This window comes from Ochotona curzoniae, unplaced genomic scaffold (assembly GCF_017591425.1).
Source record: "Ochotona curzoniae isolate NIBS_2020 unplaced genomic scaffold, NIBS_Ocur_1.0 contig_3819, whole genome shotgun sequence".
Taxonomy (NCBI): domain Eukaryota; kingdom Metazoa; phylum Chordata; class Mammalia; order Lagomorpha; family Ochotonidae; genus Ochotona; species Ochotona curzoniae.
This window is the reverse complement of record NW_024466004.1, coordinates 9,753,036-9,773,683: the sequence shown is the minus strand read 5'-3', so window position 1 is coordinate 9,773,683 and position 20,648 is coordinate 9,753,036. Positions and strand designations below refer to the sequence as shown.

General features: G+C 35.6%; 1 protein-coding gene across 2 annotated transcripts in view; it reads left to right on the top strand.

The window, feature by feature from the left end:
• Window positions 1–20,648, top strand: part of SUPT3H (SPT3 homolog, SAGA and STAGA complex component) — a 376,225-nt gene that overhangs the window by 238,411 nt on the left and 117,166 nt on the right. For both annotated transcript variants that reach the window (XR_005884201.1, XM_040983489.1), the window contains exon 6: window positions 895–1,028. Coding sequence is in view for 1 of the 2 variants with exons in the window: in XM_040983489.1 (XP_040839423.1) it covers window positions 895–1,028 (134 nt within the window). In the remaining variant the exon portion in view is untranslated. The remainder of the gene's footprint in view (window positions 1–894; window positions 1,029–20,648) is intronic.

Sequence of the window (20,648 nt, the reverse complement as noted above, 5' to 3'; positions counted from 1 at the left end):
TTAAAATTACAAAAGAGAGATAGAGAACATCTTACAATCTCTTTCCTAAAGGCAAAAGCAATACAATTTGCATAATGGAACCTTTATGTGGATATGGAAGTATGAATATAGAGCAATATGAGGGTAGTACATACAAGGTGCTGGCTGTTCCAGGGGATGCTGTTCCAGAATGCTGTTAACATAAGGCATTCTAAAATGAAATTTTAAACATTTTAAAGTGAAATTTTAAGAGAAAATAATTTTTAAAAAGGAAAATTAACAGAATAGTGTAGGTTCTTGGGTCTATATAAGTATTACTGTGCTTATTTATTTAGAAAAAACTGCAAAATAGCTGTCATATTCCAAATGAAATATTTTCATGTGACTCATAGTTTAAAAACCATGGACATATTTTTATTAAATTTTCCTTTGCGTTATTCATTTTGCTATTATCCTTGGTCCATGGAAGTCTATTCCTGTTAACCTTTCTGTTATAATTAGGTAGCCTTCCACCTTGACTCATCTGATGCTTTTCCTCTGGAACCATATTTTCTAATATCTGTAGTATTAGTTCTGCTTTCCTTGCTTATGTTTGCCTACTCTGTCCTTTCTACTAATATTGCCAGTAATCTTTTGTATTGGCATTTAATATAAATGTGTCTATGGTGAATAATGTGTAACAGCGTTTTCTTCTAAATTTGATAGCTTCTGTTTTTTTTTTAAAGAGATTTCAGTGAATCCTTTCACAGTTACTGTAATTGATAGTTTTATTTTATTCTTCCACTCTAATTTGTAACATGATTAAATGATTTATTCTGCATAATTTCCACTTTTATTTTGGATGAACGTGTTCTCTTTTATAATAGTATTTTAAAAGATTCCAATTCTGAATTTTTTTTTCTTATCTTCTTGAAGACAAATTGAGTGGCAGCAGTAACAAAAGACAAAAAATTGCTCAAGACTTCTTCAGCTCTATTGACCAGACAGGAGAACTGATGGCAATGTTTGAAAATGATGAAATTGATGAAGTTAAACAAGAGAGAATGGAGGTATGGTACATTCTTCACTTTTTAGAATAATAGAGCAGCCATTTCAGTGTTTGTGCTGTTTAGTTCAACTGTTACACTCTTAATGTTTACAATCCCCAAACCAGTCATTTTATGTTTAATAGCATATGTGTACAGAGACGTAAGCCCTGGCAAAACTCCACTTTTAAAGCTGACTTTGAGAAATGACTTTAGTTTTCTGTTTCTATTTATTTTTGAAAATAAATGGATTCCCCACATTTGGTCTGACAGTTGTAATTCTGCTTCGTCCCACAAATGCTAATTTATTGATAGAAACTTGTTTTCTTATTCCAGATCATCCAATACTTTTGTAATTCTTACTGTGTTGGTATAGAGAGTGAAATGCAAACTCTCAGGCCTTGTTTTCAACCTGCGATAGATTTCACTAGTTAAAATGGCATTCGGGACAATTATATGCTTTACACTACTGTACGCTTGATCTTAGTGCTATGCTTTTTACTACTGTAACATAGTTAGTGATGTGTACTTTTACTTCCTGGATATGTTTCAGCAATGAATATGAAGATTGTATGTGCTATATTTCCCTTAGATATCTATACATAAAATTATTCTTTAAATACTTTGGGAAAACTGAAAATAACAATTAATTTTATTTGAATGTCTTCCAAAATACAGGGCCACTTTTTTATGCTTCTTAGAACTCTTATTATTCATCTACATTAAAAAAAATCTTCATCTGCCCCTGCTCTTTAAATTGGGCCACAGAGGTAATTCTGAAATTCCAAGACTGTGCTAACTGCATGCTTTATCATGTTCTCTATGCATGCTAAAAATATAATTATTTCATGTTAAATTTTGGAGGAAGTCCAATAGACATACATGCTTTATAAACTTTAACAACCTTCTTTAAAGAATTAGAATTCCTAGATCATAAACTGTGATGTAAAGGCAGTGTTCTTTTAGGTATCAATTACCTTAGAAATGTGTGGTTATCTTGGTTTGGGAGAACTGCAAATGGTTTTAGTTCAACTTTGCCTTGAGCCAAAAACATGCTAACTTGTCCAAAGCAGATGATAAACATATATTTCTGATGTCATAATGGCCTAAACAGGATATGATTGTTTAGTGGCATGGTTTCACTTAAAATATATTGCAAAGAGAGAAAATATTATTGTGTTTTATTTTAAAAAAAGTTTTTTTATATTATACAAATTGAACATTAAGAAAGAATTCTTCATTAAAGAAGAATTCTGAATAAAACATTACTAAAATTGAACAAGTATCCTTTCAGTTTTGGTGGGAAAATGTCTGCTAACCAAGCCTGTTGCCCAGAAGGGCATTCCATAATCAAGACGAGAAGAAATGGAGCATTTTGTAACTCTAAGCTCATGATTGCAGGCTACTGTAGGCCTGGAAAAATGATGAGTCAGTAAGGTACCAGTTAGTCAATAAAATATCTGGAAATGCTGGGTACAAAAGGCTAAGAGGTATGTGTATGCATCATACATGAACCTCTTCTCCACAGTTATGTTGCATACTGCAGAATGGTAATCAGAATAAGAAACTATCAATAGTTGATAAAAAGATAATTACAATGAAAGTGACCCTTATCTATACAGTAAACGTGAGATTGGCAGCTTCTTCAACCTTTATACTGTAGCTAAAGTCTTCTCTAACCAAGATCACACAGGCTAGTTTTGGTATACTGCTCATCCAAATAACAGAGTTTAATGGAATAAAGAATGTTGGACTTCTAGACATAACTGTAGACAGTGGAAAGTGGAACCGTTAAGAGCAGAGGCTTTGCCTGCTTCTAATTTGACAGGTTATAGTTTCAAGCCTAAACCACAACTGTGGCAGTCCATATGAAACCACTTTGGACCCACAGACTACAATCTCTCATTTTTAAAGTGCAGTAGACTAATCAGACCTGGCATCATTCAGTGATTTAATTTTCCTCTAAGCATCACTTATGGTTGCAGAGACTTTGTTTACTACCTTCTCCCCTAAAACGTATGAAAATGGTACAGACCTACCAACGAAGCTTAATCTTGGTTTTCTTTCTTTTTCATTCAAATGTAATTTAGAAGGGAAAAAAAAATTTAGACTTAAAAGCTCACTTGAGACTCCACATTTTTCTCAAAACAGTTAGCCAGCATATTTTAAAAAAATAGACTGAGTTTTGAACTGTTGCTTTCAGCTGATATTTGGGTACCTGTTCTTGCGTTTCACCCATAATTTGCTTCATTACTATGATGTGTGATGTGACTGGAAATAGAAAAGTGTCCTTAAATTTTTCCATCTACTTCTCCTAGCCAGTCTGTCATTATTTTAGCAATTTTTATTTTTTATTTCCTTTTCCTCCTGCACCAAATTACTGACAGTTCGATATATCCATTGTAAAGATATAGGGTTTGGATCTGTAAAAATCCTTCTAAATGATCAAATAAAAATAAAACAATAATCAGAGTTTAGAGTATTTGCATGGCTAGGAAGCAGAAGCTGTATAAGCAGATTAGCATAATACATGTAAATACATCTGCCTTCAGCATCCCTTCATCCCCATCACCCGCAACCCCTAATGGGGCAGTTTTAAACCAACTGAAAGTGCGTGTGTCAACCAAACACCCCAAGAAAGGGTCACTGACAGTGCAAATGGCTTTGAGTTTGAGGAATTTTGGTCACCCGCAGATGAGGCCTCCCTAAAATCCAGCTCTCAGTTTGTGAAACAGTCTGAGAAACTCAAACATAACCTTAATGAAGCAGACCTTCTCTTCTGAGAAATCTGTAAAGCATAGGGTGGGACCTTACCTACACACCAACCCTCAAACAAATGAAAGTTCTTGAGAGTAAGGATTAAAGGTGACTAGAAAGAGCAGACTTCAAACACACTGGGAGACTGAATATCTAAAGTGCCTACATATCTTATGCTTTTAAATCAAACCTATTTTAGAATCTACAGAAAAAACAGTTTGACATACATAAAATATAAAACAATTTAAATGCTTTTAAAATGCATTTTAAATCGAATAATATCACAGGTGACCCTCTAAGTTTGCTTAACTTGGAATGAACTTGGAATGAAATTTTTAAAGTTTGAAACACAAAGGCAGCTTCACAGAAGGAACTAAGTGTATCGTTTACCTGTGCCCCAAGTATTACGAGATTATGACATCTGTGGACTTTGAGTTCCAGGATTACAGATTTTGGAGGTAAATGAACTGGAAAACTCACTAAAGACGAAATAGAGCTGTGGGAATGCTCCATCTTCTCCCAGTTTTGAAGTGTGTTCTTATTTACACTTTTTGGTTTCTATGCATCGTGATTATTTTTCTAGTTATAGAAGAGGGAAAGCAAAATGTGCGTTAGGCCAAGAGTCTAAAAATCTCAGGTAATATTCATCATAAAAGAAAGAAGACAAAAACCAGTAAATAAGTGCCATATGAAATTTGAAGGATAATTTCAAAACTGAAAGTCTGAGGACAAAAATGTCACTGTGCACAGGATTAAGAAATGACGATAGCAATATACTAGAAATATTCATGTAGTTTATATATGTATATACAGATATTTATATGTACTTGCTTATACATTTACAAGCATTTGTATTTTTATATACACAGCGAATGTGTACTTGTGTGTGTATGCATTTAAATGTAAATATTTGGGAATAAAAATATAATTTTGACATGTTTAACGGTTGAAAGTAAGGAAAAAGAATAATTAGACTTATGTTAGACAAAGAAAATGCTGGTGGTAAAAAAATTAGCTTCTGAAACTGAGAATTTGAGAAGGGTTTTATAATAGAATAAAAGAAATTATCCTGTGCCATTAAAATACGCTGTATATGAAGATACAAAATGTTAAACCCCAAATTCCTGTTCATTGAAACATAACAAGCAAAAGCTGCTTACAGTAGCACAGGCAATGCCTTAATTGTGGAACCTGCACCATGCCGTCCTCAATCTTTAACACATTGATTTAGAGACTAAACGATTTTAAGAAATATCGTTATTTATTAGATGCTCATACATTGTAACATTGTGCAACTAAACAGCCTTATCCGAGTAACTCCAAGGATTTCACCAGACTCTTTAGGAAAGTGGAGAAGTTTTGGTGGGGCTTACCCCCCATCCTTTCCTCACACCTTCTTCAACCAGCACCTTTTCAGCTTTATGTGATGGCTATACCGTCAATGAGGAAAGTGTTTCATTGTATTTTTTGTTTCTTTTGTATTTGTATTTGCAAGAAAGAGAGGCACACACAGAGATCTCCATTCACTGATTCCTCCTCAGATGCCTGCTACAACTGAGTATGGGGCACATGAATTCAGTAATTAAGTGCCTGAATCTTAATCTGGATCTCAAGTGCAGGTGTGCAGGCACATGAGCCCATCTGCTATCTTTCAGTATGTACATTATCAGGAAGCTGGAATTGAAATTGGAACCAGAGCACAGACTCATGCACTCCACTATGGAATTCAGGTGGCCCACAGTGCGTGTAAAACAGTGCGCTACACTTGGTGCTCTCGCTGTCTTGGGGGGTTTTTTTGTTTGTTTGTTTGTTTTCTTCAAATTTTAAGTCATTACAGAACAGCAGTTTTCACCATCCATTTAAGACAGTATTTCCCATGTTCCTTGTATAAGCACACAGTTGGTAAATTCTAAAAATTCTAATTTATAAGGCATATTACACTTTCTTTTGGTTTTGATTCTAGTTTTTTTCTCACTAGAAGCATTTAGTTAGTACATAGTATTCAATATGATATGCTTTGCCAGTCAAATGCAGTAGACTCTGTAGGTACTTACAGCTAATACTGAAAAGATGATAAAGGAATTGAAATTATTTAGGTTGTCTCCTCAGAGTAACAAGCCATATCAATATTATATATATGTGTATTAGTAGTTGCATTCTAATCAAAGTAAATGCACATTGTGAAAAACAATACATTGTTGTTTCATGTCTTCTGGGGAGTCTGGGTGGCACCTGCTGTTGTATTGAAGTACTAGTGATTAGAAATGAGTAAAATGTTGGTTAAATTTTAGAAGCAATAGATGATGATGATTTAATTGTGATTGCTAAGTAAGCAATTGCTGCTTGTGTATATTTTGCTGTTTAAATATCCTTGATATCATGATGCAAGGCACCATAAGGAGGTGGGGAATAGAAACTGAGTTTAAAAGAAAATGGGGTATCTATGAATTAATATGTGAAAGTCAATAAAACTTGTATAGCATCTTAGAAGACACATGATTATGGCAAATGCCAACTCACTAGTTTTTTTGTACGAATGGTGTAGCAATTTTGAGATGTTCTCTCTAAAACAAATAAATGTACAAATGATTGTCAATAAAGTAGATATTGGCTTTTAATTCTTTAAATATACAGCTTATTTGGTTCTATATTCTCAACTATTTCAGAAAGTTGTTCCAGTTGGGAGATGTAACGACATTACATTATACAGTTGGAGGACATGTAAATTCTAGCTCTGTGTGGTACCAAACTGACTGTATTTAGAACTGTAATAGTGATAGAAAAGCTGAAAATAGTTAATATTTTTGCATGATAGAAGTTGACAAAGATCCTAGCTCAAATGTAGTTAAGTAATTAGGAAAACTGTTGGATAAGCTAAATGAAGTTCAGAATGTACATTGGATTTCTAGTTTTAATTGTCTCAGTCCTCTTTCTTACCCTTTTTTTCTATTTTGTTTAATATTTTAAATTTGGGGGTTGTATTGTTTTTGTTTTAAGATTCATTTGTTTTACTTGGAAGTCAGAGTTTCAGAGAGAAGGGGAAAGATCTGTCATCCGCTGGTTCACTTGTCAAATAGACGCAATAGCCAGGACTGGGCAGTCCTAAGCCAGGAGCCAGGAGCCAGGAGCTTGTCTTCTACAGGGAGCTAAGGGCCTCCCTCGGTTGCCATCCAAGGGCAGGGTGCTGGATCAGAGCTGGAACAGCCAGGACAGGTACGGACACCTGCTTGGGATGCTGACGTCTTGGCCCCTATTACTGTTTTTGTTGCTCTAATATTTAGGCTGGTTTCTTGCTTAAGAGCACAAATGCCTGTAGGAATTATAGTTCAGAGAGAAAGAGAATAACTTTGTCCCAGGATTTACTCTTAAAAAACTTGGGTTCCAAAGTTGGAACTAAGTAAAAACCAGAGAAAGCTCCCCTCCCAAGTCTCAAAGGGAATGCACTGTTCTTCTGTTTCTGTTCCAACTTTGGATCCCCCACCCTCTCTTGCAATGACCAGCAGGGTCGCTCCAGAGCCTCCCCCCCAACACACACAAAAAATTAGATTAGAGCAGGGGGCCCAGCGCGGTGGCGCAGTGGTTAAGGTCCTCGCATTGCACGCCCGGGATCCCATATGGGCGCCGGTTCTAATCCCTGCAGCCCTGCTTCCCTTCCAGCTCCCTGCGTGTGGTTCCAAAAAGCAGTCAAGGACGGCCCAGGGCTTTGGGACCCTGCACCCGCGTGGGAGACCCGGAAGAGGCTCCTGGCTTCAGACCGGCATAGCATCGGCCGTTGTGCTCACTTAGGGAGTGAATCATCGGACGGAAGATCTTCCTCTCTGTCTCTCCTCTCTGTATATCCGCCTTTCCAATAAAAATAAAATAAATCTTAAAAAAAAAAAAAGAACTACTGAGTTAGCTTTAACGTGACTTGTGAAAACGGTATAAAAGAAAATAGAACTATAATGCACTTTGAGACATAAAGCGATGTAGTATGGCATGGTTTGTTTCTGGAAGAGATTGATCAGGAGAAAACGTTACTCTGGGTGCTGATTCTTCTAAAAGGAATTGTTAAATACCTTATGATTAATAATCTTAAAATGCCTTATGAAATCGTAATTCAGGGTATTAGTAGAGAAGCCTTGAAGAAATCGATCCATATAGCAGAATTAGTTTAATTTAGTATATTTCTTCTGGCCTACATACTGCAAACCAGGAATTTTTGTCTTTGTAAGAATGCAAAACAGGTATGGTGTGTACTTTTAATCTGAGTTTGATTTGTGTCATTTAAAAAGATTTTTTGAAAAGTAAAGTTACAGAGAGAGAGAAGGAAAGATAAGTGAAGAAATCTTTCATCTGCTAGCCTACTCCCCAAATGGAGCCATGCCAAGCCAGAGCCAGAGCCAGCAGCCTGAAGCTTCTTTCATGTCTTCCACAAAGGAAGCAGGGGTCCAATCGCTTGGGCCATGTTCTGATGCTTTTTTAGTCACATTAGCAGGGAGTTGGGTCAGAAGTTCAGTAGCTGAGACTCAAACCAGGGCCTGTAGGAGATACTGGCACTGCAGGGAGCAGTTGTACCTGCTCTGCCACAGTACTGGCCCTTGATTTGAGACTTTCCACATCCTTTGAATTATGCTTTATCCCTAGCTGTAGCTAGCTTCTCATTATGTAATGGTAATAAATAAATAAATAAATAAAACCCGTTTAAACTACATTTGTTGCTAGAATGCTTATATAAACTTAGGAAAACTTGTTTGCTGGAATAGTTGTTTGTTTTAATTATTCTCTACTTATATAGATCTTGTGGTAACTGTTTTACTATAGGAAAATTGTATACCAAGATTAAATACATGATTATCATCTCTCTCTCTCTGTCTTTCTCTCTCTCAATCACTTTCTCTCTCTTTTAAAGAGTTGCTCAAGTATTTGAAAGAGAGAGAAAAAGAGAGTGATTTTCCAACTAATGGTTTATTGGCTAATGGCCAAAGCAGCCTGACCTCATCCAGTCCAAAGCCAGGAGCCCAGAACTCCATGTCAGTCTTTCATGTAGGTAACAGGGGCCCAAGCCTTTGGGCCATCCTCTGCTACCTTCGCAGATAACATGAACAAAGAACAGAACAGCCTGATATAAAATTCCAACATTGATGGCAGCAGCTTAGTTCACTGAACTACAGTGGTGATACCATCTTTATAATAGAAATTTAACTACCACTCTCATTTGAGTTCCATCCTCAGCTATTTAAAATTCTTTACTGTGAGTTTTTGGATGAAATTGAGCAGGTATTTTTTTTTTTTCTTCTCTGTCAGATTCCTCAGTTTGCCAGGGAACAAAATATGTAGTGGCCGCAGTGAAAAACATACAGTAATTCTGCTTTCCCTAACCCAAATCAGAATTATGATATAAGTATCTCTTGTTATGAGGACAGCATATTTTAAATCAAAATTTGGTAGTCAGATATAAGAACAGTGATTGCTATTCACTTCCACCTTTGCTACATCAAGGGAGGTAAAATAGTTCTTTCTTAGGAAAAGACATGTATCAGCCCTGCAAACCATCAGCATTCCTTTCACCACTGACACTGCATGGGTTCGGGTCTGCTATACTGCCGTATTTACCTTTGCATAATGGATGTTTGGCGAACACATGCTGATTATATTGCTCAATTTAAGTTTGAGAATCAATCAATATTTTCTGTCTCCAACAATTTCAGTGAAGTCTTTCTCCTCTCAAAGAACCATTCCAAGGATTTTCTTAGAGATCAGCCCACTAGCTTGTTTATAAAACACCTTGGCAGGGCAGAGTTTTGAAATATCTCTGAATTTAAGAACACCACAGGATTTACCACTAATTTAAATTTAATGTTTATAGTTCTCAAATCGTGGTTGTTGTAATAACCAAAATATTTTTGCCTTGAATATTTTGTGGATTATATTTCTCTATTCTTTGTCCTTCACCCTTATTCCCCACAGTAGGTGGGCAGATTGTTGTTACATAGACTGGCTTTTATTTATCTTTATTGGTTAAATCTCAACAAGTTAGTGTTTCTAAATATGAAAATAAGCATAATCTATGGCAAGATTTTTGTTTTTCTGATGCTTTGCTTAGTGGAATTAACAGATCATTGTTTGTTTGGTATATATTATCTCTTTATTTTCATTCAAGAGGAAAAGCTTCCTTTAGTTCTTACTGTTACTTATTCACTTAGTTTGTACTGCTACTACTTTATGATAAATCATGCAAATCATGTTATTTGACTTAATTAGATTTATATCCTTCTCTATGGTAGTATTTCTGTTTCAGAATTAATAATTTAGGATTAATCCATACATACTTATGTTTGGAACTTTTCTTAGCATCTATCCAAAAGGCAGATGAGATAGTGGAAGGTTTTTGCTCTTCGTGACTGTTGTCTGCAGTAGAGTTTTAATAGTGTAGAATGGTGTTGATATGCTTTTTCGTACTGCTGCTAAACAAGCTTTGTAATCTACTTCTACAGAGGAGATTGAGATAGAGTTCAAATCTGCTGGCTTAAACCTGGCCCAGGCTCTGATTGTAGCCATTTACAGAATGAACCAGCAAGTGGAGGATCTCTCTCTATTTCTGTATGTCTCTGGTATGGGCTCTCTGTCTCTGTGTCTTTCAAATAATTAGTTTTTTCAAAATAAGCTGTATTTTAATTCAAGCTATAAAATATATGTTATATATCTATAAATAGATATCTTCATATATCCAGATATGCAATTTGCTACTACCCTAAGGAGATAATTTTATAAAGATCAAAAAAATCATATCCTCATTTAATAGGAAAGTTTTGAAAAATGGCAATATAGTTTTGACATAGCTTAGGGATTCTAACAATATATATATTCTTGTTGCTTAAGCATGGTCTTGCAAATATTCTGCAATTGCATTTTTAATTACCCTTTGGTTTAATTATTTAGAATATTTAAAATCTGTACATATGTATCTTCCAAGTGGCTGCATGTTTTGTTTGTTTCTTCTTTCTGTGTCTGTTTTAGTTGTTATATTACATGGTAATCAGATTGCTAGATATACGTTTTTAAGATTTATTTATTTTTGTTGGAAAATCAGATATACAGAGAGAAGGAGACACAGGGAAAAAGATCCTCCATCCACTGGTTCACTCCCCAGGTAGCTGCAATGGCTGGTTAGAGCTGAGCCAATCTAAAGCCAAGATCCAGAGCCTCCTTTTGATCTCCCATGCAGGTTCAGCGTCCCAAGGCTTTGGGCCAATCTGCATTGCTTTCCCAGGCCACAAGCAGGGAGCTAGATGGAAAGTGGAGCAGCCAGAACATGAACTGGCACCCATATGGGATCCTGCTGGATGCAAGGCATGACTTTAACCACCAGGCTATTGTACAGGACCCAAGATAATACTGTTTTTATTGAAGATTTCATTGAAATTTTATTGCCTGGGCCCAGTGCAACGGTTCATTGTGTAATCCTCACCTTGCAAGTGCCGGGATCTCTCGTATGGGTGCCAGTTGATGTCCTGGCTGCTCCATTTCCCCTCCAGATCTGTGCTTATGGCCTGGGAAAGCAGTAGAGGATGGCACAGATACTTAGAAGTTCTGGGAGACCCAGAAGAAGCTCCTGACTCCTGGCTTTAGATAGTTCAGTTCTAGATGTTGCAGCCACATGGGGAGTAAATCAGCAGAGAGAAGATCTCTGTCTCTTTCTCTCTATAAATTTGTTCTGCCTTTCCAATAAAAATAAATAAATCTTTAAAAATAATAACAATAATAATTTTTTGTTGATTTAATATGTGGGATGGCTTTTGGTAAATGTTCCATGAACAATATAAGGAGCATTTTAATGTATATGTTGTTTGATCATTATTAATACTATCACATTTTATCATTAATCTCCAAACCTTATTTTAATCACATACCCACATCAGTAAAATTTTATCACATTACACTTATGCCTGTGCTAAGAAAACTGCAATTTTTGGTTAAATCCAACAATTAACTATTTCATATATTTGTCTTTCCTATTGCCAGTAGCAGCACATGGCTGGGGAAAATACACAATTATACTGACCAAACTTACTTCACATCTATGACCAAGACTTCAGATAGTCCTAGAAAACATATCCCCATCCTCCTGCTTTATTTAAACTTTTTCCCCCTTCCTGGTGCACTGATTGCCTTCCACTGTCCCACTTAAAACAGAGGAAAGTACTTCCAGAATTTACTTCTACAGCAGAGATACCTCTTTTTGGGTAATTTTTATCTTCATAGAAAAACACGGTAACTTTCCCTATCTGAAATCAAAAGCTGCCAGCTACATTTTTTTAGTGTTCAACTTCTCAAAAACCTTGTATTTCCTCACCTGCAGTTCTTTTTAAAACTTACTTGAATCATCCCTAATACTCTATGAAGCAGTTTAAAGTCATAAATAATCTCAATTCTTACCAAATACCTTGATGAATTCTCCATCTTTATTTTTCCCAGATATCAGCTGAGGTTGCCACTTCTGGACTTTTATACACACTATTTTCTGATCCTCTCACTTCCCTCAGGTTTCTGCTCCCATCTTACAGATGTTTTCAACCCTTCTTAGGATGCCAGAAAAAAAGGGGCTATTTGGAATAAATAAAACAGAAATAAAAAACATCAAAACATCCACTCTTTGGATGCACATCTGGATTGTTTTCATGTCTTTGTGCTGTTGTAGATTGTGCTGCTACACATATAGGATTAGAGATCCCCATCTCATATGCAGATGTGGGGGTAAAATGCAGCATGCATCCCTGCTTCCAGATAAAGGATGGACTCCCAATGAAACTGTTGGAGATGTGTAAACAGTAGGATGTTGGACTGTCTCACATTGTGCCAGCAATGTTGAGGTACGCTTAAATAAGAGACTATGGAATTATCATTCCTTATGAAGGACTATACCATATTAGTAAAATGGTGGAAATCTGTCAGGGGGTAGGAGTTTGCAGGGGAATCCCAGTCTGTATGAAGAAAGGAAAAAAATAATTAAGTTTTTAGAAAGGGGCTATTGACTAGTCAATAATTTGATTCATTGACTCTCTAACTCACATTATGATGGTATTTGGAGATGGAGCAAGGTTCTCCTGATAAGATTGGTTTCTTGATTTCCTTTATTTTTGCTTTCGCTAGTCATATCAGTTAATTTCCAAGCACAATCACATTTTAAAGAGAGCAGGCTTACCATATCTAGTTTACATACTTGATAAGCAGTTACACTATCTTCCAAAATTTTAAGAAGCACAAAAAGGGCCAAGGTCATATCATTATTTACATGTTAGCATAAATCATACTCCTTACATGTCACTCATTAGGGAAGAGGGAGTTTCTTGAAAACTTAGTCAGCAAAGAATAAGTAAGCATTACAGAAATTTGAAAAGTAAGGAACTTTAAATGATGTCCTGTAGTATGTTATTGTGGGAAAGAGAAAATTCTAGATGTTACAAAGTTGAAATTCCAGAAGTAAAAAGAAATGTAAAAAAATTTGTGGAAAGAAGACAGATTTTTCTTAATTATAGCCTTTTAAAATTTTTACTAGAGGGCCTGGACCAATAACAAAGTGGCTAAATCCTTGAAAGATCTGTTTGTCTGCTTCTCTCTGTAAATCTGTCCTTCAATAAAAATAAATAAATCTTTTTTAAAAAGACAAATTTTTTTTATTATGAAGACAGATTTGCAGAGAGGAAAGATCTTCCATCTGCTACTTTACTCGTGAGGTGGCCACAACAGCCAGAGCTGAGCCAATCTGAAGCTAGAAGCCAGGAACCCCAGCCTGGTCTCCCACACAGATGCAGGGTCTTAAACACTTGGACCATCTTCTACTATCTTCCCACCGCAGTAGCAGAGAGCTAGATCAGAATTGGACTAGCCAGGGCACAAACTGTGCCCACATGGGTTTCCGGTGTTGTAGGAGTAAGGTTAACCCATTGAGCCATTGTGCAGGCCCCAGTTAAGTCCTTTTGATCACCATGTGAACTGTACAAGTCCGGAAGCATATAGGTTATTTTTCTAGATTGCTTGGAAACCTAATCAGCTTTTAGGACAGATATTCCTATGGGCAGATATGATCTGCATTAAGAAAAAAAAAAGAACCTTTTATGATACAGCATATTTATGAAGTGGAAGAGTCTTTATTTCAATTTTGAATGTGGATTTTTTTATGATCACAGATTTTCTCTGAGACCGAAGTGCTTGTCATGTTTAAACACTTTCTCATCAAGCATGTTTTTCTGGAAACAGAAAACTACTAGTAGTATTAGAGATGAATATTAAGTAAAACTTGGCATTACTCCCTGATTTCTTTTGAAGTTATTTAGAAATATATCTTTTTTTCAGAATCTGTTTATTTTTATTGCAAAGTCAAATATATATGGAGCAGAAGAGACTGAGAGGAAGCTCTTCTGTTGGATGATTCACTCGCCAAGCAGCCACAACAGCCAGAGCTTAGCAGATTCAGAGCCAGGAGCCTGGAGCTGCTTGTGGGTTTCCACGTAGGTGCAGTGTCCCAAGACTTTGGGCCGTCCTCGACTACTTTCCCAGGCTACAAGGAGGGAGCTGGATGAGAAGCAGGGCCGCCGGGATTAGAACCAACACACATATGGGATCTCAGCACATTGAAGACAAGGACTTTAGCTGCTAGCCTACCTTGCCAGGCCCCAGAAAAATTATACACCTTTTTTTTTTTCAATTTGATTTATTTTGACATGCTTTACATAGTTGATTAGAGCCCAAAAGGTCAAGGGCTACAGCTAAGTGGGTAAGACCATTGTTTCCACATTACTATTATTATTATTTTTTTTTTTCTGTATCTTGGGTAAGGAGGGAGATAAAGGGAGAAGCCCAATCCAGCCTCCCATTCATCCAAGGTCCTCGATGTGGGGTATGCTCTGAGGGTCCTGCGCAAGTGGTTTTCATAATTTAACAGTTTTGAATTGCTGCCAATCTCACCATTCCAAGCACAATATCATACTTTTGCCATGATGTTTAGCCCTTTATGTGATTAATACTCCAGTTTCTGATCTTTTTTGATGGTAAAGGCTATATTGTTATATACTGCTAATAACATAAAATTAAGTTACTAGTGAAATTGAAGTCTGCTTTTTCAGGATGCTGAAGCAGCGTGGCTGGGAATATTTTTCAGGTGGGAAACAACTTGTATTTGTAAATGTAGTAAGTAGTGCGTAGTGTGCAGGGTGTACAAACTGGATTCACGTGGTGGCCAATTACTACAACAAAGCTAAGCATGAATTCAAATATATATACTATATATTATCAAAAAAAGTAGTTAACTATGTACAAATTTCTTATGTTCCAAGGATGTTAATCTTCCAAACAACTTGAAGATGGTACTACATACAGCAGTAAAATCATGTGTTTCCTTTCATAGATCTGATATCTACTTTGCTTTCTGCTGGGGCTTATTTTTTCTTTACTTATTTAGCTGTGTTTTTTACTCTGGGGACGACATGGCACCAGCAGTTCCCAAATTAGCACCTGACTCGTATCACGTGTCCAGGCCTGACCTGGCATGGTCGCTGTCAGCAAGGATGCTGTTAGAGCTCTCTTACATCAAGGCTAGTTGGGGAGCCTTGCAGTGATGGAGGCAGCAGGTACAGGCGGACAGTGCCTTTAACTGTAAACTACATTAGATCAGAAGCCACTCATGTAAACATGCCCACTATATAGTAATTTGATCGTGAGAATCAGTGTTAAATTTCACAGCTTATCTTTATAACCTGAATTTTCTTTTCTTTTCGCAACTACAGTGGATACTATTCAATTATCTTAGGCTTAAAGCAAAGTGGCTAATAGAAGAATAAATGTAAAATCCCATTAAAGTTCATAGAATGACCAGGAGGAAGCAAAATATACTTCAGTCAAGCTCCTTCTCCTAATATTCTCTCTAAAACTGTAAAATATTTCAATAAAATCGTTTCTTTAAATCTGTTATTTTAAATATTATATTACTTAAGCAAATATTTAAATACTATATTAGTTTCTCTGCATACTTGACTTGAATTTAATTCTACCTGTCTGCCAAGTATGTTGAAACCCCAAATCCATTTTCATTTGCCAGGTTAAATGTTTATTTTGCTTTCCCACATAATATTCTCTTTAAAGAGTCACAAGCATACCAAATCTGATTTCTTTTTAATATGGACATGAGAGGATTTTTGTTTTCTTTCTTTAGTTGATGGGATAGTATATGCTTCTCTCAAGGAATACGTAAGGATATGCTCATATTCCTGACCTACCAAAGGGACCTACTACCTCCATTAGCGGTTAGAAAATAAACATTAACCTAAAAGAAGTTTAAAACATATTCACTAAATTTAACACACTTTTTTGAAGCCTCACTATTGTTACTTTAGAATTGAAATAAAAGAGGCCTTTATTCTCCTGGAAGATGTCTGTTTATACCTAGTGTGTTACTCTGGATGGACTAGTACAGTGAACACATGTGAGGCTATAGTGATATACAAATAACAGATGCTTTTGTGAGGTTTTCCTTTTCTTCTCTCCTTCCATGCTTATGTTGGTTAAACATCCATTTAAATATTTTTGTATTTGTTTTCAAAAAATACTGGTAACATGTTAGAATACTGTAATCTCTTGGGTATATTTAAAACATCCAGTTTTGCTGATAAGATCCAGTATGTATTTTCTTTATATTTTAAAGACAAATTTAATATTAAGCCTCTGAGTGCCTTCCTTTTGCAAAATTTTATTCATTTACGTTGCTAGTATTTTTTTTCGCAATGGTTCCATGGGCACCAAGATTTGCCCCTTCCACTCCCTCTCCTGCATTCTATACCCCACTGTTTTCCCCTGTATTATTACAGTAGTCCTTCAACAACAGTCACAAGTCCATCATTCTGCTATTTAAGTATCCTGACGTTGTGGTATAGACAATGGTAGAAAGACCAGCATCCAATTGTCAAGATACATTTAACAGTTTCAATGAGAGTCCTCCTTTTATTCAGGATAAGAGATGCATGCTGCCATATATCTTCTGCCAATATGCTCGTCTTCATTATATAGTTCATGTATGAGAATGTATGTGGAAAGATTTTCTCCCATTCTATTGGTTGCTTCTTTGCTGATTGTTTTCTTTGCTTTACAGATGCTTCTTAGTTTGATGTAGCCCTATTTGTTTATTTTGGCTTTCACTGCCAGTGCTTTTGACTTCTAAAACACTTTTACCAATGCCTTTATCTTATAGAATACTTCTTATGTTTTCCTTTAATACTTTTATGGGTGGATTCTGTGTGCAGATTTATATTCTTGATCTATTTAGAGCTGGTTTCTTTTATAAGGTGACAGGTGGGGTGCTATTCAATTATCTGGACAGCGTTTGTTGAAGAGACCAGTCTTTTTTCCTGGGTTATTTTCAGTTTTCCTATCAGAGATTAGTTGGCTGCACATGTGTGGGCTCACTTTTGGGGCTTCTATTCTGTTCCATTGATCTTCTCTGTTTCTGTACCAACATTAGACTAGACTGTTCTGATTACCACTGCCATGTAGCATGTCTTGAAGTCTGGAATTGTAATTCCTCCGACTTTATTTTTATTCTTTAGGATAGCTTTGGCTATTCGTGCTCTCTCCACCCGTGGGACACCTGCATCAAGTTCTTGGCTTTTGGCTGTGGCCTACCCTAGCTCTAGCTGTTGCAGTCATTTGGGCAGTGAACCAGTAAATGAAAGATCTTTCTCTATCTTGTCTCTCTGGCTTTCAAATAAATAAAAATAAGTAAATATGATAGTTCTTTTAAGTGTCTGAAGTGTAGCTAGTGTTCAGGTAATCTTAGTCTAATACAGAGCTTGTTTTCACTAATGTCTGATACACAGAGAATTTGGGAATTCTATTCTCTCAGGCAAATTTGAATTCTGTTTTGCCTAGCATTAGTAGAAATCCAGGATCTGTTGTATAAGCTAGTTCTAATTGTAACAGTGAAAAGAAGTTATAAATTAAGTCATTCTTGCTGTCATGTGAGCTTTGTTAATGTGTCATTGACACTGAAGAATGGCCTATTGATAGTCCTCAGATGCAAGACATTGGGTGGACCCTTTGATTCCTAAGTTTAAGCCAGGTTTTTTACTTTGAATATTGATTCCCCCGCCCTCTCTCCACCTTGCCCCCTCAGGTAACTGACAGATTAAGTCTTTTTTGTATTGGATATTTTATTATGGGCTGTGATTTTCAAATAATAATCATAACTGTGAGACAAGTGTTCATGTCTTAAGGTTTTTTGACTTAAGACTCATACTAATTTCAAAACTTTTGTTCTTCAAATCTTATCAATATCAAAAGGTTGAAGAAATCAATTCGTTATTAGTATGTTTCCTGTATTTTAAATTCCCGAAGAAAAGAGGGGAAGGGATTTGATTTTAATTTTTTTCTTGTTGTTGTTGTTAATCGAAGTATTCATCTTGCTATTTGTGAAGTTAAAATACTATAGAAAATACATATCATCTGGGCTACGTGGGTTTTTTTTTTTTTTTGTCTCTTCTAAAGAACACTATGCAAAGGAGAATATGCAAAGTAACAGGACATGCTCATTTAGTCATGTTTATCAGATAACCAGTGTAGTTAAATAGGAGTATTATTTCAAAGTTGTACATAAATCAAGTTGTAGTTTATTATAATGTGAATGTCGCAGGAAGCTACCAATACAAAAAAAGTTCAGAGATTACTCTGCACTGTGAAGGATCTTAATTTATTATTTCACAAGTCATGTTTTCATAGTGTCACTCTTCAGCACTGACCATGTTTTGTTTTTAATCCACTGCAACATTTGGTCAATTTGATAATGAAATATGTTGCCTCACTGACCATCAGTATTATTGCCCTGTTCTTGCTGACTGATAAACTTTCTTCTCTCCGCTTAACCCTCACCTTGCTCTTCCTGTGTGGATCCTGTTGCTTTTTACTCGGTGAACTTTTTAACTCATTAGTCTCGGAATGCTTTGTATTACAACATGTTCCCACTTGAAACCTAAAAAACTTAAAAAGACACACATAGATACACATATACACACACATACTACATATTCTCAGAGTGTTTAGCAAATGTGTTTATACCATTTAGTATCATTTTCCTAATCAAAGGTATAAAACATTACAAAAAAAGAAGGTCTTTGTTATAAAATTAAAGCTTTTTTTTTATCTTTTACCAAACTATTTGCAATATGCCTGTCTCCTTCTTGATACTCTCTTCACACTTTGTGATATTATGTCCAAAGCATGGACTTTAGGATCTGACCTAGGTATTCAGATTATAACTCCATCCATTCTGTAAGATATATCACTAAATGGACTGCTTACTTACTGTTTCTAAATCTCAGATTCTTTATCTTGACCTGCATCTTCAACTATTGGGAAGGATTTATGATAGCATAGGTGATATATCTGCCTCAGTACACTGTATGGGTATTTTAGAAATGATAAAAATCATTAGCAAAATCTTCATTATAAAAATATACAATGTGTCAGGATTCCTGTCTATATACATACAAATGGAACAACTGCAAGAATAAGTTTCTCTTCGTAGCAACTAGGAGGAAAAAACAAAAAATTTATAGCATATGTTTTTGGACTATCTAACATTGATTGCTGTTGTTCAGCAAGATTACTTAATATAGTCTGTGTTTTTAGTAGGTACTATGCAAGATAATTCTGTAATGTGTTTCCAGCTATCCATTACTGAATAATTTACTCACTTTAGACTTTATTCCTAGATCTTATGAAAACTTCCCATAAATCAAACTTCAGATTTTCATTGCTATAAAAGCAAATAAGGACTACTGAAGAGCATGTAAGCTAGAGTATTTTGGGGTTGTTGTAAATATTAAATCTCTAGAGCTACAATATGAAGTAGTAACATCCAGTCTGAATACAACTCTGGATGATTGTATTTCATTAGAGAGAAAGTTTTATAAGTGAGTAAGAAGTTTTGTTATAGGACACAGTAACCTAGTAGAACATTGATTTTAGTATAGTTACACAACTTCTCATCCGATTACTAAACAGACTTGACCTCTGTGGCTTAAAAGATCAGATAAGATGAATTTTGGGTCTGCATTTGCACTCTCTCCTGAATAAAAACAAATTTTTTTTAATTTTTAAAAAAATGTATTTGGAGTGGTCAGGCTGGCTAAATAGTTTGTAGGAACTCTGTAAGATTTTCATAATTTCTTCTATAAATCTAAAATTATTTTAAAATAAAAATTTTAAAATAGACAATCAGTGGGCTTCAGTTTCTACATTTATAGAACAAAAATGACATAGTAGCTGATCTTCCTACCTGACATGGTTGTTGAGGGTAAACATGTAAGGCGTTGTGAAGCTCAACAATGCTATCATTCTAGGTTTTGTTTCTTCCTCCTTGATTTCAATAGTTTTGCCACCTTTGTTTTTACCTTGTTCTTGCTGTCACTGTTATCCTTTGCTCTTTTAGAGCTTTTGTGGTTTAAAAAAAACACCACCTCTCATCACCAAATTGCTAAGACAATTGTCCTTTCTTCATTTTTCTTTGTAATCCATTCCACACCTTCTGTGGTATGCCTTCTTTAAGCCTGTTACTTAGAACTGGGCCTAATGGCTACTGACATTTCATCAAATAACTGTTTTAATGCATTGACTTATGAGTAAAGGCTGAATAAAATTTGGGCACTGACATCTAAGTGGATAAGAACATCATCGTCAAATATCTTAAAATAAACCATTTTTTAAATAACTATAATTATGGGTTTCACATTTATGATTCCAGGAGATTTTACTCTTCTGTATTCTTCAAAAACCAAGTTGCAGCCATGTGCTCAGGCTGCTTGAAATACCTACATGTAGTGACTGTAACCAGCTAGGGCTTCTTCTTGAAGAATTCTCTAC